This window comes from Cervus elaphus, chromosome X (assembly GCF_910594005.1).
Source record: "Cervus elaphus chromosome X, mCerEla1.1, whole genome shotgun sequence".
Taxonomy (NCBI): Eukaryota; Metazoa; Chordata; class Mammalia; order Artiodactyla; family Cervidae; genus Cervus; species Cervus elaphus.
Window position 1 is genome coordinate 3,572,782 of NC_057848.1, and position 24,430 is coordinate 3,597,211.

Consider the following 24,430-nt stretch of genomic DNA (forward strand, 5'->3'; position numbering starts at 1 on the left):
AGTGTCCAGGGATCCTTGACCCTCCCCAGCAACTCTCCACTAACAGGAGTTGATGTCCAGTAGCAGCTCTGTGCCCTCAGATTGGAGGGTTCTGGGATGACTGTCCTGTCTGACTTCTGAAATGTGCCCACCCTCAGGGCTAAGCACCACGTGCCCCCAGGGCTCACCTGCAGGATGGGGTGTCCTCGCCAGTTGCCAAACCTCCCCACCTCCCTCGCCTGCTCTCCTGCCTGTGTTTTGTAGGATCACCTTTCAAATATGCCACTTGTGCTTGGATCCTTGTTTGGAGGCCTGCTTCTGGGGAACCCAGGATCACTGGTGCCTTTACCCCTTTCTGCCTGACCCAGTCCTATTTCCTGTCTTCTTCCTCACCAAGCTCTGATGACCTCTGTTCTGTGCAAGGGAAAATGTCATCCTTGCCCCTGCACACTCCCTCTGTATGCCACGTGCACCCAGAGATCCTCGCCTCCTCTGTTCTCCACTGAATGGGGATCTTAGCCTTGGCACACGGTGACAGCTCAGGAGTGCGGAAGCCCCTGGGTGCTTGAGGCCTGTGGAACCTGAGGGTCCATAGGAGGCTGGTACTGTTGCGAGAAGTTCTCAGGGGCCAGGACGGTCTTTCTGGGACCTTGCTGGTGGTGGTGGTGGGTCTTTACCTGTGTGTGCTTGCCCCGACATGCATCTTTCTCATACACATGCACACACACACACACCTCACTGAGGTTACCTCCCAGCTGAGGAGGGTCTTCTGGGCTCAGCTCAGCACAGTGACTCACATTTAAAATAGTTCAACCTTAGTGCCTCCAGCCAGGTCTGTTGTCTGTGTACCGTGCGGGTAGAAGTACCTGTTGTCACACGTACGCCCATGTGTCCAGGGAATGCTTTGCAGGGGAGATGTGCAGCAGCGTGGGGCAGTGGTCTCCACCCTGGGCAGGGCCCCTACCTATCATCATGTGCCTCCACCCACAGGGCTGGTTCTCAACCGGAGCCTCCCCATCTCGGAGAGCTGGGCTGTGCAGCTGGCCGTGCTGGTCAACGACTCAGACTTCCAGGGCCCGGGGGAGGGTGTCGTCCTCCTCCACTTCAATGTGTCCGTGCTGCCCGTCAGCCTGCGCCTGCCCAGTGCCTACTCCTTCTCAGTGAGCCGGCGGGCCCACCGCTTTGCCCAGGTGAGCTCCTGGCCTCTTGCCAGCCTGGGGAGGGGAATGGAGGAGCAGGGACCCCCAGGGTGGGGTCACATGGGGGACACCACCTCCCTGAGCACACAGAGTGGCCCTGGGGAGCAACAGGCACAAAGCCAAGTAGGCTAAGGCCGTGGGAGAAAGGAGTGGGGCTGGTGGGCTTTGTGGGCCCCTCTTTGCCCTTTCCCTTCTCAGCATTTTTACATTTTTTACTAATGAAAGAGCAGTGCCAGGTAAATCTATGCTGACTTGGAAAGACATTCCCGGTGAAGGAAGTGGGAAAAGTAGTTTGCAGAAGTATTGGTCTTAGGTGGCTCCGTATGTTCAAAACCAAGTCTTCATTGCTAGAAATTTCCAAGTGTGCAAACATAGGCATTAGTGGAGACCTCTGCAAGGAAAGACAGGAAGTGCTTCTATTTCCTACTTTCCTGCAAGTCTGTTTGCTAGAGCTTATTTTGCATTTGTCATCAGAAAATAGTGATTAGAAGTAGGAAAAAAAAGGGAAGTAGTAAGAATTTGTCAAAAGGATATAAGGGATAGATAAGAGCAATCTCTTTTCCTCATATCAGCCAGTGTTTTACGTTTTGGTGCAATTCTTTCTAGAATGTTTCTCTGAAGCACTTTTTAAAGTTTACTTGCAATTATGGCAAGCATGACTTAATATACTGCATTCTCCTAATGGCATAGCTGTGGCCATGTGCCCTTTAGAATATCCCATTTAGGGTCATCTCCTAACTAGGACAGTGGCTTTGCCAGTTTCTGTGGTTGGTTCCCATGCCACCTCCGCTCCTGACAGCCACTTAGTACCCAGCACAAGAAGAGCCCCACCCTTGGACACAGCCAGGCTCCCCACTTGCCACCCCCGCCAGGCCTTTCCTGGAGGCAGAGGGCAAGGCTGGTGAGAGGTGACAAAGCAGAGGGGCCTGACGGGTGTCCAGGGGGGCTGAGGCGGGCATAGGCATTGCCAGGGGTGTGTCAGCAGAGCCAGGCAGTGGGGAGGGTGATGAGGGCTGAGTGGGAGTGGGGTCTGGGAGGGCGGGCCCCACCAGCCTCTGCAACACCTCCCACCCCTGACCACTAAGTCTTTCACTGTGCCTGGACTCAGGAGGGTGCAGAGACCCGAGTCTCAGCCCAGCCTTACACACACTGCTGTCTCTCACCAGCCCCCCCTTAGCATTCATGATTATAAATTGAAGGTGGTGATCTCAGGCAATTTTGAGGATCACAGGAGAAAGTGGAAGTGAACCTGCTCTGTACAAGGAAGTGCTCGGAGCCTAGGAGGTAGTTTTGTTGTGGTGTGAGGAGTGGGCTTGGTGGAGCCTGGCTCTGCCCTGGGCCTGAGCAAGGCTGAGCAAGGGCCTGGCCTGTGGCTGCAGGCAGGGGGCCCTGTGCCACCACTGCCGCCAGGCCCGCAGCCCTCGACCTTGACTGGTCAGAGCTTCTGATCTCAGGCCCCAGCAGCCCTAACTCCACCTTGGGTGGTGAGGTAGGGAAAAGGAGAGTCCAGGCCCCAGTGACCACTGCGGCCATGAGGCATCCCTGGAGAAGTATCCCTTCTCTCCCAGGGGTTCCGGCCCAAGTCTTGGAGGAGGCTCCAGGACCTGGGTGGGACAGCAACCCTGCTGTGTGAATTATGGCCCAGGTGCTGAGCTCTGGCTGACCAGGCAGGCGACCCAGGCAGGACACTGAGGATGGACCCTAGTGGTGCCCAGAGGGGAGGGAGGTGTGTGGGAGGCACCCAGGTTGCCTCTGTGCCTGAATGAGGGAGCAAGTGAGGCACCCGGGCAAGCCAGCAAGTGCCTCCCTGGAGGGCCAGTCCCTAAACCAAAGCCCGGCACCTGTGTTCTTTTCACCTCTGGCTCCCAGGAGCAGGGATGAAGGGTGGTGTCACGGTCTGCGCAGGGCCAGGCCAGGCCAGGCAGGCAGATGGGTCTGCAGATTCCAGGGGCATGGAGCATGGGGAGATTGGGGGCCACCATCTCTGGGCTGAGTGGGAAACTGTCCTGGGACTCAGCTGGCATGGAGCCCCTCCAGCCACTGTCCCAGGTGGTCCACTCACCTGGCTAAGGGTTCCGTGATCCCATGCCTAGATCGGGAAAGTCTGCGTGGAAAACTGCCAGGAGTTCAGTGGCATCCAAGTGCAGTACAGGCTGCAGCCCTCCAGCGCCAACTGCAGCACCCTGGGGATGGTCACCTCGGCGGAGGACACCTCGGGGACCCTGTTCGTGAATGACACGGAGGCCTTGCAGCGGCCTGAGTGTTCCCAGCTCCAGTACACAGTGGTGGCCGCCGAGAAGCCAACCCGCCAGCAAGCGCAAGCCCTGCTGCTCGTTACCGTGGAAGGGAAGTGTGAGTGCCCGGCTGCGGGAAGGGTCAGGGTGGATGGGGCGTGGCAGAGCCTCGGGCTATTCCTACAGAGGGGTGCTGTCCTATACCCCGTCACTGATCAGTGGGCTTTCTTGAGCCTCCTCTGTAAGACGAGAAGACAGCGCACAGCTGCACTGGAAGGGTGATGGGGGAGGCATGACACAGTTTAGTCCAGTGTGATAGCATTGTGGGTGGCCGCTGCTGCCCATCGCCTCTGTCAGCGGGTCCTACGTGTGCGCTTGTTTTAGGGCTGCCAGGTACGATATAGGACCCAGGTTGAGTGTGAATTTCAGGTAAACAACGAGCAATTTTTGTGGTGTAAGTACATCTCGTGCAGCCTTTGCAGTGAATTAGAAGACAAACTCCCCTATGTCCCTGTGATATTAGGGCCATATTTACACAAAGCAGGTATTCACTGTTCTCTGAAGTTCAAGTTTAACTGGGTGTCCTGCGTGTCCCTGGATGAGTCTGGCCACCTCCCATCCCCACTCCATACTCAGCCCCCTAGCTGCCCCTGCTGTGTGACTATGATGCCACCCCTCCCCCAGCAGCCCCCTCACTACCCTGCGCCCCCAGAGTTTAGTGACTGCCTCCCCTCTGGGCTCAACTCGGGACAGCTCCAGCCAGTGCTGCCTGCACCCATGGGTGCCCATGGCAGGCTGGCCCCCCATGACTGCTTTCTGCCACCCCTAGACATGCCTGAAGAGCCTGGCTGCCCCCTGTCCTGCGCGGTCAGCAAGAGGCAGCCCGAATGTGAGGAATGCGGTGGCCTGGGCTCTCTGACGGGCAGGTGCGAGTGGAGACAGGGAGATGGCAAAGGTAAGCCCTGGGCAGAGCCAGGCGGTGGGGAGTGTGATGGGGGCTGAGGGGGAGTAGGGTCTGTGCATGCGGGCCCTGCCAGCCTCTGTGACACCCCCCACCCCTGCCCATCTAGTCCTCCCCTGCGCTTGGTCCCTGCCGTGGCTCCTGATGCCAGGAGAGGGTGGTCACGAGCGCAGGGAACAGAGAACCTTCCAACTGTTTATCACCGATGGGATCACAGGTGCCTGAGACTGAGCTCGCTCTGGACTTGAGAAGGTCGGGGCCAAAGTTGAGATGTGTGTGTTTTCTTTTTACTTTATTCTAAAATTCTGAATTTCTGTATTGGTGCCTAAACCAGATGGTAATTAACATGTATATATCCATTTCTCTACCCATATACACATAAATACATGTGCAGTTGTGAATGTGAAATTGAAAGTGTTAGTCGCTCACTCGTGTCTGACTCTTTGGGACTCTGTGGACTGTAGCCCACCAGGCTCCTCTGTCCATGGAATTCTCTGACAAGAATACTGGAGTGGTAGCCATTTCCTTCTCCAGGGACTGTCCCAAGCCAGAGATCAAACTCAGGTCTCCAGCATTACAGGCAGACGCTTTACTGTCTGAGCCACTATATTCACCCAATGCCTTCTCTTTTTTTTTAACTTTTTATGTTATATTGGAGCATAGTTGATGAACAATGTTGTGTCAGTTTCCAGTGTACAGCATAGTGATTCAGTTATACATATACGTGTATATATTCTTTTTCGAATTCTTTTTCCGTTGAGGTTTTTATAGCATATTGAGCAGAGTTATGTGCTATACAGTAGGTTCTTGTTGGTTATTTTAAATATAGTGTGTATACATGTGTATCCCAAACTCCCTGACTATCCCTTCTCCCCACTCTTCCCCCTATTCACCCAATGTTTTTAAACACATAGTTCACAGACACTTTTCGAAGATCTCTTGGTAATATTACTGTGCATCCAAGAAGTGGAGGAATTAAGGTAGACTACACTGTTGACATGTCATTTATGGTTGGCTTTACTTCATGAAAACACAAACCTTAAAATAATTCAAAATATCCAAAGTGGTCTTCAGAGAGGCTCTACCCAGGAGGTCCCAGCCCAGGGGACATGGACCCAAATAGGAGGGACCTGAGCAGCCTTGGGTGTGGACAGTAACTGGCTGCCAGCTGGGCCCACCAATCTGAGGGTCCCACCCACAGTGCAGCCTGGAGAGGGTCCCAGCCTCATCTGGTCTCTTCTGGCCTCTCTGATGTGAGCCTGGCACAGCTCTGGGACTGCCTGGCTCCTCTGGCCCCCACCATCCTGGCTGCCCTGTACCTCAGGGATGCCCTGCTGGTGGGGCTCTGTGTGTGGTTCTTCTCTGCTCAGATCTCAGTTTGCTCTTCCTTGCAGGGGATGGGGTGGGGTACAGGGTTGACCTGGAAGGCCCTGGGGTGTGACCCTCCTGGCTCTGCAGTCTGAACAGGGCAGCTGCTCCCTTGTGGTCATAACTGCCCACTCTGTGTTGTAGGGATAACCAGGAACTTCTCCACCTGCTCCCCCAGCATCAGGACCTGCCCCGATGGCCACTGTGATGCCGTGGAGAGCAGAGACCCCAACATCTGCCCCCAGGACTGCCTCCGTAAGTAGCCCGATGAGCCTGCACCATGACTCTGAGCGAGCAGGAGCCTGAATGGGTGGGGGGAGTAACAAGCTAAAGGGGCTTGGACTCTCACCTGCATTTCAGCCAGACCAGCCAAGCTTCTGGGTTTTGAGTGCTGAGCCCTTTCCTAACATTTTTTTTTAATAAAGGCGCTCCTCCCCCCAAATTAGAGCTTGCTGGCTTGACCCACACCCTTCCAGTGTTGCTCTAGCCAACTCATGGGGCACGACTCCCTGTCCCCCGTTTTGCTGACTGCCAGCTGCCCCCTCTGCCCCTTTTCTGCTTCTGAAAAGTAACCAAGTGTGGACCTTGACCTGGGCCCAGGGCAGCCTGTGGGTTCCTCCTCTCACCTGCTGCAGCCAGGGAGCTGGTTTGGGGGCTCATCATGCTGCAACTGGGGCTTCCCAGATGGCGCTAGTGGTAAAGAAACCCACCTGCCAATGTAGGAGATGTGCGGGTTTGATCTCTGGATTGGGAAGATCCCCTGAAGAAGGGCCTGGTGACCCACTCCAGTATTTTTGCCTGGAGAATCTCATGGACAGAGGAGCTTGGTGGGCTACAGTCCACAGTGTTGCAAAGAGTCGACCTGACTGAAGCGACTTAGCACACATGCATGCATGCTGAGGCTCTTGCCTGGGGTGACCTAGACTTCTGATCTCACTGTGCTCCCTGGGCGTGAGAGTGCTGACATCAGGTGGGGAGGGGCCTCTCATGATCCTGTCTGGTGGTCCTGGCTGGCCAGGTCCCCCTGGAGGCTGAGAGTGGGCTGCTGAGTGGGTGGTGTCTGTCCTCAGGGGGCGGCAGCATCATTGGTGGGCACGAACCTGGGGAGCGCCGGGGGATTAAAGCTGGCTTCGGTATCTGCAACTGCTTCCCTGAGAAGAAGAAGTGCTTCTGCGAGCCGGAGGATAGCCAAGGTGCATTGGGGGTGGGGGGGTGGGGGGCACAGCTGGCCGGGATCCCCACACCTCCCTGAGCCTCCAGGGAGCAAGGGAGAAGATTGCAGGAAGGAAGAGAAACCTAGGAGATCTTCCTCCTTCCCTGGGGTCTTGGTTCCCCCATGTGTGCAGACAAGGAGCTGGCTCAAGGCTACTAAGACTGCCTTGTGGCCCGAAGTTCCTTTTATTTATTTTTTTTTTGGCAAGGCTTATGGGATCTTAGGTGCCCAACCAGGGATTGAATCTTGGCCACAGCCGTGAAAGCTCCTTGTCCTAACTGCTGGACCACCAAAGAATTCCCTGGCCTCAAGTTCTATAATAAAGATTGGGCTGGAAAACTAGTTATTCCACCAAATAGCTCAGCATCTCCTCAGACTGTGCCTGTGTAGAGCCTTTCCTGGGCCTGTGGCATTGGCCAGCTGGGTCCCCCCTCCCAGCACCCTCCAGGTGCTTCTTCTAGAACAGGGGGGCCCCACTGAACACATGGGGAGCTTTTCTGGCATTTGGGTGGTCATTGCATGGCCCAGATCCTGGGCCACTTGTCTTTCCTCTCCACTATATATTGAACATGAAGAAAATACAGAAGATATTAGGAATGCAGGAGAAGAACTTCTCCCACCCCCCGGGCCCCTGGGCCTCTGGCTTCAGTGCAACGTTCCAGGGTGGGGGAGGTGCAGGGGTGCACAACCTCTGGTGTGTGACCTCAGGCAGGATGTTTATAAATGCTCATTCCTTCCAGAAAAGGGCAATAATAGTCTCTTGTAGCAAAAACATACAGAACAGTACCTGCCATGGGTCAGGAGGGTTGGCAGGCAGCTCACAGTCGGTCACAGCAGCCACTTCTGGCTGTCACAGGTGTGGCTCTGTTGGGTATTGGGGGCCCCCCTTGTGGGGTGTCTACTCTCACAGCCCCTACTCGCCCGCAGACACCCTGCGTGATGACCTCTGCTGCACAGTGATCACGGCAGCTGTGGTCTTCTCCATCGTATCTGTGCTGCTGTCTGTGCTGCTGTCCACCTTCTGCATCCACCGCTACCGCAAGAGTGCCCACAAGCCGCCCATTGCCTCAGCTGAGATGACCTTCCGTCGACCCGCCCAAGCTTTCCCGGTCAGCTACTCCTCATCTGGTGCCTGCCGGCCCTCTCTGGACTCCATGGAGAACCAGGTCTTAGTGGACACCTTCAAGATCCCGGTGAGGTTCTCCATGTGGCAGCAGGGCCAGGGAGGCAGCCCTTCCAGGTAGCCCTGTGGGTAGCCTCTGGTCTAGGGCAGCTGGGGAAGGAGGGGGGGACAGAAGGGGCAGGGCCCTTGGGGTTGTTGCATCCTTGCCTGCCAGGAGGACCTCGTGAGCTTCCAGCTGTCTTCTAACCTCCACCGAGCTGTCTTTCAGGGAGGGCAGAAGGCAGGGGTGGGGCGGAGAGCGTGAATCAGTGTGGAAAAGGATGGGTGCGGATTTAAATGACTGAGATCTGGGCCATTAGGCTCCAAGGAGAGGGCAGGCCATGCTGTACCCGCCTAAGGTATCTCCTACGGAGGCCCCAAGTGCTGGAGGATGCAGCCTTGGGGGAGGCCCTGAGGAGGAGTGTGTGGGTTTTATTCTCAGAAGGTAGGACCACCCTAGGGCTGGAAGCTGATGTTCTGCCTTCATTTCCACGGGTCGCTCTGTTGGGGAGTCTGTTGGGTAGGAGCCCCATGATGAAACACTGTCCCCATCCAGGCGAGAGAGACTGGCAGGTGGGGGGCCTGGCCGCAGCCAGGAGGGGATTCTGTCTGTGGCTTGGAGAGTGGGGTTGCTGAGAGGCCTCTCAGGCACCATCAGGGGAGCCTGGCCCCAGGACTCTGTGACTGGCCTGCCAAGAGGGGAGAATCAGCCCAAGCCTCCTCCTCCATGGCATGGTCTGGGCCTGCAGTTAGTGTGGGAGGCTCAGACACCACCTCCTGCCCGGCCAGGCTGCTCCTCCGCCTGTCTGCCCTCCAGTGTTTTTGCTGAGGAGACTGAAATACTATGGGGACTGGGGGCTGGAGACCTCCCACCTGCTGAGTGTTTGGAACCAGCAAAGTCAGGAAGGAGGCCCCTGTGGCCACCACATCTGGGAATGGCCCTCGTGGCCCAGGGATGAGCCATTTGATTCCCTTATATGCCCTGGCGGTTTGTGCTGAGACACACAATGAGAGAGGTTCTTCTGTGGGGGGGGCCACAGACCACTTTCAGCCTCTAGCCCAGAGTGCAGAGAAGCCAGAGCTGGGCCGCAGGCCCAGGACCACACTGACCAGCTCTGAGGTCTTAGACACATTATTCGACCCTTTGGCCTTAGTTCTGTCTTACATAAAGTGGGGAGGACACTTTGGGGTTTTAGCACTTTTAAAGAGAAACAAATCAGAGATATCCCCTCTTAGCCCAGTCTTTGTGTGCAGTCAGCTGTTATCCAGTGCAGGGTGGACACCAGGGTGGTGGTGACTGTGTTGTCACCTTTGAGCCTGACTATGGATTCTTGGTAGAGGAGGAAATGGCAACCCACTCCAGTATTCTTGACTGGAGAATCTCATGGACAGAGGAGCCTGGCTACAGTCCATGGGAGTCAGACACGACTGCCTCTTTTGCAACTTAAAGAACAAACAACATGGGTTACTGGGGAAGCTGAGACACCAGGACACCTGGGGAGCTGGCTGGAAGGCGCCCCTGGCCGTGGTGCTTAGAGGAGCCTGCCTCTGCTCCCAGACGTAAGAACACAGGGTTCTGGTCCCTGGCGGGGGGGCAGTGGGTCACCAGTGTGTGTCTGTGGGTTAGGCGAGCCTGCCAGGCACATCGTAAGCAGCCCCTGGAGCCATGCCCACACCCAGCCACAGCAAGACTTGGGGACCTGGGCATCCAGTGCTGACGGGAAGGCAGGTTCCAGACAGGCTTCAGCATCCCCAGAGTTCAGGTCTTCGAGCCAGTCTTGGAGACCCCACCCCAGAGGGGTCTTCAGTGGGCATGGTGTGTTGGGAAGGCCGGTGTGTGCAAGTTCTGGCCAGTGGCTGGGCTGTGGGAGGAGCAGACTCTTCCACACATTGTCAGGGAGGGATGGGGGGGGTACCTGAGGGGCACAGTGGTAACTTTCTAGAGGCTGCCACACCAGGAAGGTGTTCTTGACACCCCCTCCTGTAGCTGGGAGTGCAGGGCTGATAGGCAACTGGGGCCACAGCTGCCACTTGAGTTCTCTTGGAAGTCCTGGAGCCTGGGCCACTGTCAGTGCCTGGTGTCCAAAACAGAGGTGGTGCCATGAGGCTTGGGCCTGAGTCCCAGGGAAGAGGCTGTGGTCCCCCTGTGAGCACCTGTGGGTGCTGAGTAAACCCTGACTCCCTCACTGGAGATACCAGGCCCTGGGCCTGAGGTGGCCCAGGGCATCTACAGTAGATGGAGGCCAGTGAGGGTATGAGCATACGGAGTCCAGCCAGACTGTGGCAACACCTGCCTTCCTGTGGGGGGACGCATCTTGTCATGGCACCTCAGGGCCTGACTGTGGGGTCTTGCCCTTGGACATGGTGACTGTCACCTGTCACTTCAGGTGACAGTCGGCCGTCTGCACACGGAGCTTGTCCGCCGGCTCTTGCCTTCTTCCTTTCTTCTTACCTTCGCCATCTCTCTTCCCTCTCTTTTTCCTTCAAACCCAATGTAGGAGGATCCCAAGTGGGAATTCCCACGGAAGAACTTGGTGCTTGGACAAACTCTGGGAGAAGGTGAATTTGGAAAAGTGGTCAAGGCCACAGCCTTTCGGCTGAAAGGCAAAGCAGGGTACACGACTGTGGCTGTGAAGATGCTGAAAGGTACGTGCCCAGGCAGTACACAGGGGGCTCTGCCACTCACACCAGCGGGGGCCCCAGTGGGTGGATGAAGCCCTTATGACAGCCAGGACTCTGGCAATCAGCCTGCTGCCTCCTGAAGAACCAATACGCCTCCCCTGCTCTTCTTGAGTGGCTGCAGTATAGGGACCTCCACCATGGATGATGTGGGTTGGTGTGGTCCCTGGAGAAGCAGGGTAAGACATTCCTCCCTTGAAAGCTTTCAGAGCCATGTTGCTTGTGTATCAATGTTGGGTAAAGATCCGAGTTTAAATTAAAAGCCCTTAAGTTCAAAACCGACAGCTCTCCCCACCTCAGTCTGCCCCATTAATTTCTTTCGCCAAGCGTCCACTGAGGTCCTGGTGAAGAGACCACCTGTAAGGACTGGCCCCTGTCCCCCAGGTCCCTGCCTTTCCCAGTCCCCATCCCCCCCCCCAGCCCTTAGTGGGCCAGCACTGCCCCAGTCTTACCACATGCTGGGTATCCTCACTGCTGCTTCTCAGCAGGGACTGGGTAGACAGTCCTCTGCCATGGCTGAGTTCTGCCTCAGCTTGACCAACTGAGGGCCCAGTGGCCATGTGATGGGCACATTTTAGGCTGATGCACTCTGTTGTTCAGCAGTCGGGGAGCCATGCAGTGCCGGGTACTTTTGTGTACTTACCCAGGCCCTCAGACTAGGGTTGCCCCTTGTCTATGAGACCCCAGGCCCTAAGAGGGCACAGTGAGACTGGCCCTGGGTCACTCATGTGTGGTCCAAAGGGTTCCAATGCCCCATCTTGCAGCTGTCTTCTCATTTCCAGACAAGTCTACAGCCAGAGGCAGTGGCACAACTGGGCAGTGGGATGTGGGGCCATGACCCAGGAGGACAGTTGGCCAGGAGACCTCCACACCCAAGCTCCTGAGCACAACTATCTCTGCCCTTGGAAAACACACACTCAGCATGGCAAGACGACTTCCGTGAAGTCTCATGGCCTTCACCTTTCTCCAGGGCCTCACCCCCCTTTGCCAAGTGCTTGGTTGGCAGGTGTTTGGGGACACCAGGGAGTCCCTTTACCTCCCCAGAAGGGTTAATGAAGGGTTAACGCCACTGTCTTTGAGAGATGGTGATTGCAGGGAAATAATGCCATTTGCATGCATAGCCCAGCCCAGAAGGCTTTCCATGGAAAGACTCTGCTCACATGGAAGTGCGCTCCTCTGGTTCTTACTCCCTGTAGGCAATTGAGGCCGCTGTTGACCCTCCCATGGGCTGAGAGTAGCTCCAAGCAGTGAGGTCCTGGCAGGCCTCAGTCTGAACCTGAGTAGGATGTCTGGGAAGGAGACAAGTCTGTGTAGACCCCTCGTTTGCGCCTGTGACCCAGCACGGTGGTAGCAGGGACTTTGTGACCTGCTTTGTTTCTGTGCATTTCAGAGAATGCCTCCCCAAGCGAGCTGTGGGACCTGCTATCAGAGTTCAACCTCCTGAAGCAGCTCAACCACCCACAAGTCATCAAGCTGTACGGGGCCTGCAGCCAGGATGGTAAGACCAGCCGGGGACTAGCAGCTGCTGGGCACAAGCCAGGGGCTCTGGGCTGCTCCATTCTGCATTCTCCCTCATCCCCATCCTTTTCTTCTCTGGCACCTGTCCTCTCTCTTCCTGGAAGCATGGTTTCTCTGGCTCTTGCCTGAAACTTGTGTGTCAGTGGACCATGAGGGCTGCCACAGGAGTGTTCCCTGGGGTCTCTGGCGACATCCTGGTTGTCAGCACCCTGCCCCAGGCCGAGCCCTTAAGACAGGGAAGTCCAGAGATGAGCAGTGTCTCCTGGGCACCTACTAGATATGCCATAACCTCCAGGTGATCTCAACCCCACCCCAGCCTGGGGTGGCAAAGGCAATGGCAGATCGTTTTTCACATAAGAGCATTTTGCTCTATTGGTCTTCCAAAACTGCTTTGCCACCCTGGGGGCCTCCCACTTTGTGTGTGTGTGTGTGTGTGTGTGTGTGTGTGTGTGCATGTGCATGTGGGTGCATGTGTATTGGGTGTGTGAGGGAGATGGGAGGCCGACAGGGAGAGAGCAGCAGGGGCACCAGTAGCACTCAGGGCCGGGCCTCGGGGAGGACTGTGGCCTGAGAGCAGGCAGGGCAGGGAGAGGGTGGCCAGGGGCAGTCCAGAACCTCTGCCTCCATCAGCTGTCCCCAGGCCATACTGTGGCAAGACCAGGGGTACAGAAAGTTCCTGACATCCGAGCAGCAGTGGTTATCTCCCAGGGCAGCTTCAAATGCAGTGACTGCTTGCCCTGGACACCCAGGAAAGAGGTTGTGGTCAACTGTCCAGGCAGCTGGCTTTGGAATCCAAAGCCCCTGCAAGATGGAGGAGCTTCCCAAGTGGCACTAGTGATAAAGAACCTGCCTGCCAATGCAGGAGATGTAAAAGACTTGGGTTCAATCCCTGAGTCAGGAAGATCCCTTGGAGGGGGACATGACAACCTACTCCACTCTTCTTGCCTGGAAAATCCCATGGACAGAGGAGCTTGGCAGGCTACAGTCTATAGGGTCACAAAGAGTCAGACATGACTGAAGTAACAGCGCTGCAAGGTGGAGAGCAGAGTGATGTGAGAGGGAGCTGAGGCTTGAGTCCTCAGGCTGCTGGAAGCGATTGCCCCGTGCTGGCCCAACTTCTGCCTGCCCAGGGTCACCTAAGCAGCCAGCCCACGTACCTACTGCTCTGCCCCTAGGGCCACTGCTCCTCATCTTGGAGTATGCCAAGTACGGCTCCCTGCGGGGCTTCCTCCGAGAGAGCCGCAAGGCGGGACCTGGCTACGTGGGCAGCGGGGGCAGCCGCAACTCCAGTTACCTGGACAACCTGGAGGAGCAGGCCCTGACCATGGGCGACCTTGTCTCCTTTGCCTGGCAGATCTCACAAGGGATGCAGTACCTGGCTGAGATGAAGGTGCGTGCCGCCCCAGCCCCGCGCCCCCTCCGCCAGAGATTGGCCCGGGGTTCAGGGGTCCCTGCTGTTGTCTTTTCCACAGCTTGTCCATCGGGACTTGGCAGCCAGAAACGTCCTGGTAGCCTAGGGCCACAGGATGAAAATCTCAGATTTTGGTCTGTCCCGAGATGTTTATGAAGAGGATTCCTACGTGAAGAGGAGCGAGGTACCAGGCTCTGGGGTGTGATGGCCTGAGGGCAGAGGGCATGGTCAGGGAACCCACAGGGTGGGGACAGATTTTGATCTGAGGAAGGTAAAGCGGGTTTTTAGAGTGCAAACTTCCAGTCCTCATCCCCGAACTCTTTCCTAGTCCTGGGTCCCCAGAGACCCAGAGCAGGACTCAGTCTTGAGCCTGTTCCTTCTCTTCCTCACAGCCACACGTGCTGTTTTGGAGCTCCCTGCTGGGAGTGGGGTTCCTGCAGCTTCTCTCACTTTTCATCACTATCACTTCTAAAGGTCACCCACCACTGCAGAAATAACAATCTTCTTGTCTGCAGTTGCTCCTCTCACTGCTGCAGAGTGAAGGTCACTGTTTTACTTTCTGTGTAACTTTAGTCCTTTGCTTGGGGAAAAGAAATGAATTAAACTCAAGCTTGCTAGTCATTCTTTACAGAAAGGATTGAACCACTTTACAGCAGGGTATGCTCCTGGTCCAAGGGCTTAGGAATGGCTGACTAAGTGAGTTTGGAAGGCAATCAGGAGGATCCTGGAGACAAAGTCCAGAGTTGCAGTGTAGAGATTTGGGAAGCTTTTTCCAAGTCACTAAAATAGGTGGTTTGGGGACCTTCTTGGGAAACCTGGTTCCCTGGTATGGTCCCCTTCCCTGTGACATTGGTCTTGACTTTCTTGGTGCTGCTATCCTCCCAACCCCTTTCTAGTAGCCTCCCTGTGACAGACTAGACAGGGAAGATCACAGGCCCCCTCAAGACACACAGCTAAGCTGGCATTCAGAACAGATGCTGCTCAAAAAGAAAAACACAGAAAGCCACGACATACACTTCAGCTTTGCTCTGAGGGGCGAGTGAAGCCCAGGTGCTCCTGGGGCTGTGAGGATGACATTTGATTTCTTGTGGGGTTTCTGTTGTGACAGCACGTCTTAGAAGTGCTGAAGGGGAAGTGGAGAGGGGTGCTCCCTACCCCGTGGAGGGGGCTGGATGGAACTTCCTGTTGATGCACTGGTCCTCAGGAAGGCCCTGTGTCACCCAGCAAGGAAGCACAAGGTGCCCAAGCTCGGCCCCTGAGAGCACAGCCTGCAGGTTGCATTGTTAGAAACACACACCCTCGAAGCAGTCACACTTCATGTAGGGTATGAATCCTAAATAGTACTTTAAAAAAAAAAAAGAAGTACAATAAATGCATTAAAATCCAAAGCAAATGCCTTTTTTTAAATTGATTGTGCCTTGATGCTGACCTGTTTGTTGTTGTTTAATCGATCAGTCGTGTCTGACTCTTTGCGACCCATGGACTGTAGCCCAGCAGGATCCTCTGTCTATGGAATTCCCCAGGCAAGAATACTGGAGTGGGTTGCCATTTCCTCCTCCAGGGTATCTTCCTGACTCATGGATCAAACCCGCATCTCCTGCACTGCAGGTGGATTCTTTACCACTGAGCCACCAGGAAAGCCCGCTGATCTATTTGTACCAAAAAGCTATTTCTTAAGTTGCATTAGAAAGGATTTGTTAGGTTGAACTCCAGCCTCTCCATGGTGGAGGACAGTCTTTCAGAGGATGCTAAAAGGGCCCTGGGATAAAATAAGAGGGAAAAATCAGACTCAAGACACTCACATTGATTTCTTCGCTCAGAGCTTCTTAGAAAGGCCTTTAGTGTGTTCGTTTGTGTCAGAAATTCCCAAAATGGAAACACTGGATGTTGGCTTCCCAGACCCCTTCACCCTCAGAAATCAGGGGAGATCTTGATGGAAGTGCTTCCAGCCTACCCACTGGGCAGCACCCAGGGTGCGGTGCCCCTGATCTCCCGAGAAGTGACCACAGTGGGGCCTGGCTTGCACTTAGCATCAATTCCTTGGGATGTGGTGCATGACCAGCACACCTTGTATAGCTGTGGGCAGGCCGACTGACTCCCTCACGGGTCTCAGCCAAGCCTAGGAAGGCGGGGCTAGGACTCCAGCACCTGTGAGGCTGGGCTGCTGGCCTCTACCCAGGAACACACTGGAGTCATTACTCAGTGTTCCCTAAGAGCTGAAAGAGCCTGAGATGTGTCCCCCACACACACCAGTTCCTAGGATCTCAGAGCAACATTAATGCCTTTCTTTCACTCCTTCCTTAGGGTCGGATCCCAGTCAAGTGGATGGCCATTGAGTCCCTCTTTGATCATATCTACACCACCCAGAGTGATGTGTGAGTCAGGGTGTTGCCTTCCTGGGGTGGAGGTTACATGTATGCACCTGTCTGGGCAGCTCCGCTGGGGAACAGAGTTGCCCTGAGTCCCTGTCAGCCCATTCCAGCCGTCCAGAGTGACCTCCCCAAACTGGGGGGCTGCGGATGGGGGAGCTTTGTGTACTCACACAGCAAATGGCAAAGGCCCAGGCAGTAGTTCTGAGTGCCATGGTGGAATGCATGAGGATGTGAGCCATAGCTGCAGCCCCCCTTGCCTCCCCCACCTCCCCTGCCCTCTCTTTGGACATCTCAGTGACACACAGTCCCAGCTGAACAGTTCCCTCTCTGTGAGCCTGAGTGTGAGCGGGCTTCAAGCAGGTCCCTGGAGACTGGTCCCCACCCAGAGACAGGTTTAGGGTGGAGTGACCTTGAATGGGTTTCCGGTACCCAAACTGCTCCAAGACCAAAACTCAGTCTTCCAAGTCCAACTGCATTCTCAATTGTTTTCAAAACCACAACAGACTTGTTTCCAAATGTTCTGCTGTAAACAGCCTTGCATGTTTTAAATAAAGTAGGCTGTGAAAAGGCAATTCTTAAACAGTTTTAACAGCTGTGTTCTGATTACCAAGTTGACTGTAAAACAACTGGAAATGCAGGGGAAAGCATAATGAAGAGACTAAAAGTCAATGGGGCCCCACCATCCCTAAATAACTACGGCCAGCACTCACAGGCCTTGCCTAGAGTTGTCCGTGGCATGCAGGCATTCTTTATTACTGTAAATGGGCTTGTGTGATAATGCTGTTTTTTGATGATTTTGTCCCCACTTGACAGTAAATTTTCCCTCACAGTTGATATTTTCCCATTGCAGTGTTTTTTCCTTTTAACATCTTATGAAAATTTCCAGGCACACAGAAAAGGTGAAGGGGTTTTGCAGAGTGCCCTGGTGCCCTGTGGCCTCAGTTCAACCTGCTTTTCACTGTGCTCATTTGCATTCCCTATGCCGTCTCTGATGCTACAGAGCTTCACCTCAGGGGTCAGCCACCTGCCCTTTTTGGATATGGGGGCTGAGCTTGGGCAGCAGCTTGCCAGGGGGTTGGGGCAGGGCAGGCAGACACCTGGTCCCGCCTCCATTCCACTTCCATCTGTCTGGTCAGCCTAGGCTGAAACTGTGGGCACTTGGACCACTCTCTGTACAGGGAACTCGGGTCCTGTTGCTGCTCAGGGGGAGGATATCTGGGGCGCTGAGGATGCCACAGACTCAGTGCAGTCGCTCATTGGCCCTCTGGTTCTGCAGGTGGTCCTTTGGTGTCCTGCTGTGGGAGATTGTGACCCTGGGCGGCAACCCCTACCCTGGGATTCCTCCAGAGCGGCTCTTCAACCTTCTGAAGACAGGCTATCGGATGGAGAGGCCAGACAACTGCAGCGAGGAGATGTGAGCATGCTTTCTCTGGTCCAGCCTCCCCAGACACTGACACTCCAGGTTTTGGAGGGGTGGGGTCATGCACACTCATCCTTTCCCACTGCTGGGCAGCCCTGGGTGCCAGCCCCAGGCGAGCTGGGCAGCTGGAAGCGACGGGCTAAGACAAAGGCACAGATGACAGAGAACCACCCTTGGGCATGATGGCAGATGCTGGGGACCCAGATTCCACTGGGGGCTGGGTGGGCCTCTTGGGGGGACTTACAAGCTGAGGGGGAGCAGGACCCCAGGAGAGGTGGTGGAAGGATGAGGGAGCAGCTTCAATCTAAGGCTAGAGACCTGTCCCAGGATGCTTGGGGAGGGGCAGGTAATTCAGAATGGCCCCAGGGGTACATACAGGGGAGCGCCCAAGTGGAGACACCAAGGCAGGCAAAGAGCAGGCAGATGGCACCTGGACTTCAGCTCGAGGGCACCAGAATCTTCTCATCAAATGGTGGTTCCATCAGATGATCCTTGGAGAACAGGTTGAGAACACATGAGAGGGGGGTCGTCCATAGTTAGACACACACTGGTCCATTCATTCTCCAAAGTCTGTCATGCACCTGCCATGTGCCTGGCTCAGGGCTGTGGGAGTGCAAGGGTGAGTAGGTGCTGCCTCCCTGGGCACCCTAGACTGGCAGGCACAGGCCCAGCACTCACCCACAAGGTGGCCCCTGCAGCCCTGCCAGAGCCCCAGGGGAGGGAGGGAGGGAGGTGCAAGACAGAGTGTGCTTGGCAGGTTTTTGTGTTCATACACAGTTCATCCTTCATAAGAGTTTTAAGGACTGGCATTTCTGCGTTAGCTGCCATAACAAGCATGGCTGGACCACAGCGCCAGACACTGTGAGCCCCTGCTGACCCATCATACCCTGGCCCAACTCAGAGAAGGATGTCAGTGACACAGGAACAGCTTTGGGATTTTGGACCAGAGCCTCTGGGGCCCAGGTGCACTGTACTGGGTGTGGTGGTTGTGACTGGGCAATCCTTGCTGGATTGTCACCACCCACCTGTTTGTCTCACCAGGTACAGTCTAATGCTGCAGTGCTGGAAGCGGGAACCAGACAAGAGGCCAGTGTTTGCCGACATCAGCAAAGACCTAGATAAGATGATGGTTAAGAGCAGAGTGAGTACCCGGAGCCAATCCCTGGTGCCACTTCCCTCACCCCAGTTCATGGAATTCCCCATACAAAGGCAGAGTGCGGCTGTGCAGAGTGAGATGGTCATGTCGTCTCCTGGTAGGGGGCAGGGCAGATTGGGGGCGGGGGGGGGGGGCGCGGGCACGAACCTTTATCCTTAATCCAGACCTCTTGGACTTCTTGAAATTAGGGAGAAACCAGGATTTTTACCTTGACACTTAGGAAGAGCCCTCCACAGACAGGGGTGGGAAGAAGATATGCCAAAGCCAAACAAAATTATTTTCAATAATGGAACTTGAGGAAGTAAAGTTGGAATGAATGTGTCCTAAATTCAGATTCTATGAAGGGTCTGGCTAGGGGTGGGAAGTGAAGGGAGCAGTGGAAACTGTGACAAATAGTAGCCTCCCAGCTGGCTCTGAAGGACCTCTTACCATAGACAATGTAACCTGTAGGAATAAGAGTGCCAGCATGCCAGGGCTTTTTAAGGGATGTTTATGTTTCCCAGTTTTTATAGCAATTTCCAAAAGCTCAGTGTGGGCCAAACAACATATCTGTGTGCCTCCAGTTTACAACTCTAGGTGACAGAGGAAATCAACACAGTTTTCACTAATATTGATTGGGCAATGGGCTGCCTCCTGTATTCTGCCTTAGATGCTGGGGATGCAAGTAAAGAAAATAGACACAGACCTTGCTTGCCCTCTGGTGGTTTCATCCTTAAATTGATACAGTTACTGAAAGTTGTCATTTCTCCAAACATGGAAGGCAAGATGCATGGACTGGGCCCCTTGGAATAAAACCCAACCTTGGTGTATCATTTGGGCACATCCTATGATTTGCCCTAAACAGAGGTAATAGCTGATGCCTACAGACAGCTTTCCTAGAACAGTGCTGAGAACCAGCCAGAAACACACTGGAAGCATTCTTGACACCTTTAACCAGGGCAGTGGAAGTAGCCGGTCCTCACAAATCATCCTGCTTGGGAGCTGAAGCCTCTAGCAGCATCTTATGCAAAACCCACACCGATGACTCAGATTTCTTGGTCCTGACTTGATATTGGAGATGGCAGGAGTGCCTGAAGGGAAGCCAGAAAGTGTGGAGCAGATGGGGAATGTGTCTTGGCCTTCCCACATGAGTCACTGGACTGCAATCCCGGAGCCTCAGGTTTTATAAACAGGCCTGTTCTCCAGTGCTGGGCCTGGTGCCCCTAGCGCTGCAGAGAGAGGACCAGAACAATGAGGGAACACATTTCTGCCTCCAAGAGGTGATTTTCTGTGATGAGGACCAGAGGCTGGGGGAACTCATGCTGACAGACCTGGCCAGGGGCTCAGATCTGGCGAGAGGTTGATAGGTGCGGGGTGAGACTTGGCTGGGGCTTCTGCTATCAGGCAGGGCGGGGGTGGGGCGGGGTGGGCATGTCCAGCAATGGCCTGCTCCAGGAGTGACCAGGTCTCTCTCCCTTCCAGGACTACTTGGACCTGGCCGTGTCCACCCCATTTGACTCACTGCTGTATGATGATGGCCTGTCAGAGGAGGAGACACCCCTGGGGGACTGTAATAATGTTCCCCTCCCTCGCACCCTCCCCTCCACGTGGATTGAAAACAAACTCTATGGTAGAATTTCACATGCATTTACTAGATTCTAGCCACGTTGTTCCTGCTCTCTGCACTGTCCTTACTCTCTGTAATGCTTTTTAAGAGTGTTTCTGGTTTGAATGAAACCAAAGTCTGCTCTGAACCTTTTTGTTTGTAAATGTCTGACTTTGCATCCATTTACATTCAGGCATTTTTTTTTAAAACTATGTTTTTTTTAAAGGATGTGAAAATATGTGTGATGATCACATTGCCCAGCAGCTTAAGATGATAGAGGAGAGGGCGGGGCAGAACTCTCAGGGGATATTGAAAAATGATGACTCAGTCATTTCCCGGGTGGGGATTTAGTCATAGTACTTCTAATTTAACTACTGGGGTACATTTTCCTGACCTGGGGAGGCATTTAATCTAGAAAGGCAGAACCAGAACTACCCTGCCTGCACTGAAAACACAGCCAGCAGCCCCCCAGGCTCTGTCTGGGTGAGTGGAGGGGGGCGGCTTGGAGGCCACCCGGTGCTGGGGACCGCCATCGGCGGGAGGGACACACACAGAGTACTGTTTTCACATCCTTTGTATCACACACTGTCATGACAGTTGTCACTTATGAAGTCAGTGCTAAAAGCTGGAGCAAAATGCTTTTTGAAAGAACGTAGTCTGTGGTGCTGTGGTCTTGCAATGGACAGTAAATATGGTTCTTGCCAAAACTCCTTCTTCTGTCTTTAATACTTGAAATTTTTTTCCTATTTCCTAACTTCATCATGGAGTGTTTTGAACTCTTGGAGTCTCAAGCCTTTTTCAGCCGAGGTTGTTCCTTTCGCATGCCTCCTGGGTCATTGATTCCTTGCTGGCTAGTGTTCCTTGCCATTTGTCCCGTCAATGCTGTGGGACTGGGCTGCGTGCACCCTTGATTTGGAAAGATCCTCTCCTCCGTAGTAGGCTGGGATGGAAGACAAGTAGGCTCCTTTACGTTAGAGCACTGTATATCCAGGCAGTACAACAAGGTGCTGTTGCATTATGCTGCCTTACAGAAAGAGTTAAACAGGTCACCAGAGATTGATCAGATTTGAGAGTCTGAAGCTTATAAAAGTCAAAATTGGTAGTTTCTGGTAAGCTACAGTTACCAAGAGAACATGTGATGTTCCCCCCTTCTCCCAAACATGTTTTGGAAACCTGGAGCATGAAACCCTGCAGGCAGTTGGCCCAGAAACCAGAAGTTTGGTTTGAACCTCAAAGGGAGTTTTGCCAAGGCCTTACTGTCTGGACATGAAGTTTGGGTTCTTCAGCACAGAACAAATGATCTGTTTTCATTTTTAGGCATGTCAGACCCGAACTGGCCTGAAGAGAGTCCTGTACCACCCACAAGAGCCGCTGGCACCAACACTGGGTGTCCCGAGATATGCAAATGATAGTGTATATGCTAACTGGATGGTTTCACCCTCAGCGGCACAATTAATGGACGCGTTTGATAGTTAACATTTCTTTGTGAAAAGTAATGGACTTTCGAGGGGAAGAAATATGCTGAGAACAGATCTGCCGGCCCCTATTTGCACATTTCACACTGGCTGGCGGTCTTGCCACCCAGCAGATGTAGCACACTGGACGGTGTAGGTGTTCCTTCTTCAGCCCTCCGCAGCACCCAACCGGTGCATCCGTGAGCACCACGCACTCCGCGCTCACACGTATCGGTCCCTCACTCACTACCTGAACTGTTTGACTTTTTTCTGGTTGCCTCCAAACAAGGTCACATGATTTAAACATGTCCTTGTTCAAAACAAGAGCACGGCCAGGCTGCATAGGGATGTCAAAGCCCGACCAAGGCTGGAGGGGAAGAGGGGACTTCTGGACAGGCCTCGCCGCAACCTTCAATATCCTGTTTTGTTTCTTTTTAAATCATGTAACCTCTTCTTAGGAAGACATTTGATTCTTATTATGATTAAAATGATCCTTAGGTTTAGCACAATGGAGAGACGTGATGCCACATTTGGTATGTAGGTAGGTGGTGTGAGGGGAGGGGGCTTCTAGGATATATCTGTCCACCTGGCTGAGAGATCACACCCCTGTGATGAGAAGTGTATGGAGGAGGGGGCCTTGGAGTGGAGTGGACTCATATCCAAGTATTGCTGACCACAGAGACTTGGCTGCCGTGAACTCCCCAGCCTACCCCACCACAGCCTTCAGTACCCACCCATCCAGTGCCCCAAAGTGGCAGGGGCTCATCTCACACATTCATGGTTGGGACTTGTGCTCAGTCTCAGCTAGTTAGGTTAGAAGTAGTGTCGACAAATGACCAAGGACTGTGACACCTCTGATGACAGTTCTGATGGGGAAACGACAGGGTTTTGGCTCTTACAGAGCTTGTGTGAAAAGGTACATGTGTCCACTCTTGCTGTGTCTGTAACGTAATGCTGCTATGGCCAGACATTTTTGTTCTTAGGTTCTGACCATGACTCATAAGCTTCTTGTCATTCTTCACTGCTTGTTTGTGGTCACAGACACTCAGCACTCCTCCCATCCTGTGGGGGTGGCTTTCAGGAAGTCCTGGTGGCTCTTCTTTCTGTCCCAATGCTGTCACTTTGCAGGAGAGGGTCAGTTACCAAAATACTGCCTGGTCTTCATACTTAAAGCACTGTGAAAGAACCTAATGATGTCTCATGAGAATGCTGGCTTTTATAGCCATTTCACCAAAGTGGTAAAGTGGTAAAAATTATGGCATTTTTGTGGCCAAGAAGAATTGGATGAGTTTTGTGGAAGAGCTGTGTGTGTGTGTGTGTGTGCATGCGCATCTGTGTGTGCACGCACGTGTGTGTGTACACACCCAGGGAGAGCACTGGAAAAACACTTAACTGCAGATGTAGCATGGCTTTAGTTTGGGCCATTGTTCAGACGCACTGTGATAAGTTCTTTTACAGATATCTAGTCATGGTAGTAAACTTGTGGGTTTCAGATGTACTTGATGATAGTCTTGTTAAATGCAGAAGTAGGGAGAAACTTTCTCAAGTTATTAAAAATGCCTACTCAGTGTGAGAGGCTGTAGCAGATTTGTCCTCAGCAGGGGGAGAACTCCAAGTCTAACTGGCTGACCCAGTGCTGGGGAGTTAACCCTTGACTCATAACCTAATTGTCTGTTCCTGAGTTATCCAGGTACTCATACTTGTTAGTCTATCAGACAATTTTCATATGCATATACACAGAAGTTACTAAGTATTTAAGTATTACTGAGTATTACTGTTTTAAAATTTGTTAAATCTGTTTATGAAAGGTTATTAAATCATACTGTGTCAATTTGCTTTTGTAGTCAAGGTGACTAAGAAAATCATTTCAGTTATGTAAATAAAATCATGTATCATACAGTGTGTAAACTTCTTTTCTCTTTTTAACCTTCTGGTTGGAAACATTAGGTTTCTGATTTTAAAGTTTCCATATAAAGAGTAAGATATCACAAGGGGATCTATTGTGGTGACCACTGGGGAAGTAAGACTGATCGAAGGACTGTGGGGGCTCTTGGTGATGTTATTGACTTGTCTTGTATAATATGTACATGAACAGCCACATTTATAGTAATTGTGAAAACTAAGCTCGTTCTGCCACTCAAAGGATTCCTTCCCTAAAACAGAGCAGGTATTTGCTCTTGTCTAGTAATTTGCTGTTTGTTTCTTGAAGCTGGAGTTGGACAGTTGTGAGAGAGACTGTAAAATGCATTGTCATGACTGAAGGTCCATTGGAGGAAAAACTTTGCTCTGAACCACTATGAAATCTAAAATACTAAATGCTTCTGTTTATGACTTCCTGTTGGGTTATGCAGGGATGCTATGAGCTCCTCAGAAATCTGGCAAGGAGCAGATGGTGGGTCAGTAGGGAAACACAAGTTATTAGCAACGTAAGTCTGATTTGTGGTTACATTGTGCACTGGATACTGAGGGCCTTGGGTGCACACGTGTACACATAGTCAGGTGCGTAAGTCACCCAGGGGCTGCCCCAGGCCCATAGTGCTCCAGCTCCTAGCCCTTAGTGCCTCCTTCAATCTAGACCTCAGGGATGGGAAATGAATGTAATTTCTAGACTCAGTTGTTTGCCTCTGAATGTTTAGAAACCCGTGTTGAAAAAAGCTAATACTAAAATATGAAAAACTCCTTTTTCAAGAGGAGAAACCTTCCATTAGTAGTGTGTGTG

General features: G+C 53.3%; 1 protein-coding gene across 1 annotated transcript in view; it reads left to right on the forward strand.

The window, feature by feature from the left end:
- LOC122690630 (proto-oncogene tyrosine-protein kinase receptor Ret-like) overlaps positions 1-23,613 on the forward strand; it is a 53,154-nt gene extending 29,541 nt beyond the window's left edge. The window contains 16 exon segments of the mRNA XM_043897511.1: positions 970-1,169; positions 3,272-3,530; positions 4,242-4,367; positions 5,886-5,996; positions 6,812-6,934; positions 7,882-8,147; positions 10,615-10,762; positions 12,186-12,293; positions 13,489-13,703; positions 13,786-13,908; positions 16,029-16,099; positions 17,373-17,510; positions 18,558-18,657; positions 20,134-20,281; positions 21,575-21,642; positions 21,644-23,613. Of these exon segments, the coding sequence (XP_043753446.1) occupies positions 970-1,169; positions 3,272-3,530; positions 4,242-4,367; positions 5,886-5,996; positions 6,812-6,934; positions 7,882-8,147; positions 10,615-10,762; positions 12,186-12,293; positions 13,489-13,703; positions 13,786-13,908; positions 16,029-16,099; positions 17,373-17,510; positions 18,558-18,657; positions 20,134-20,281; positions 21,575-21,642; positions 21,644-21,733 (2,294 nt within the window). The 3' untranslated portion in view covers positions 21,734-23,613.
- Positions 23,614-24,430: the final 817 nt, after the last annotated feature.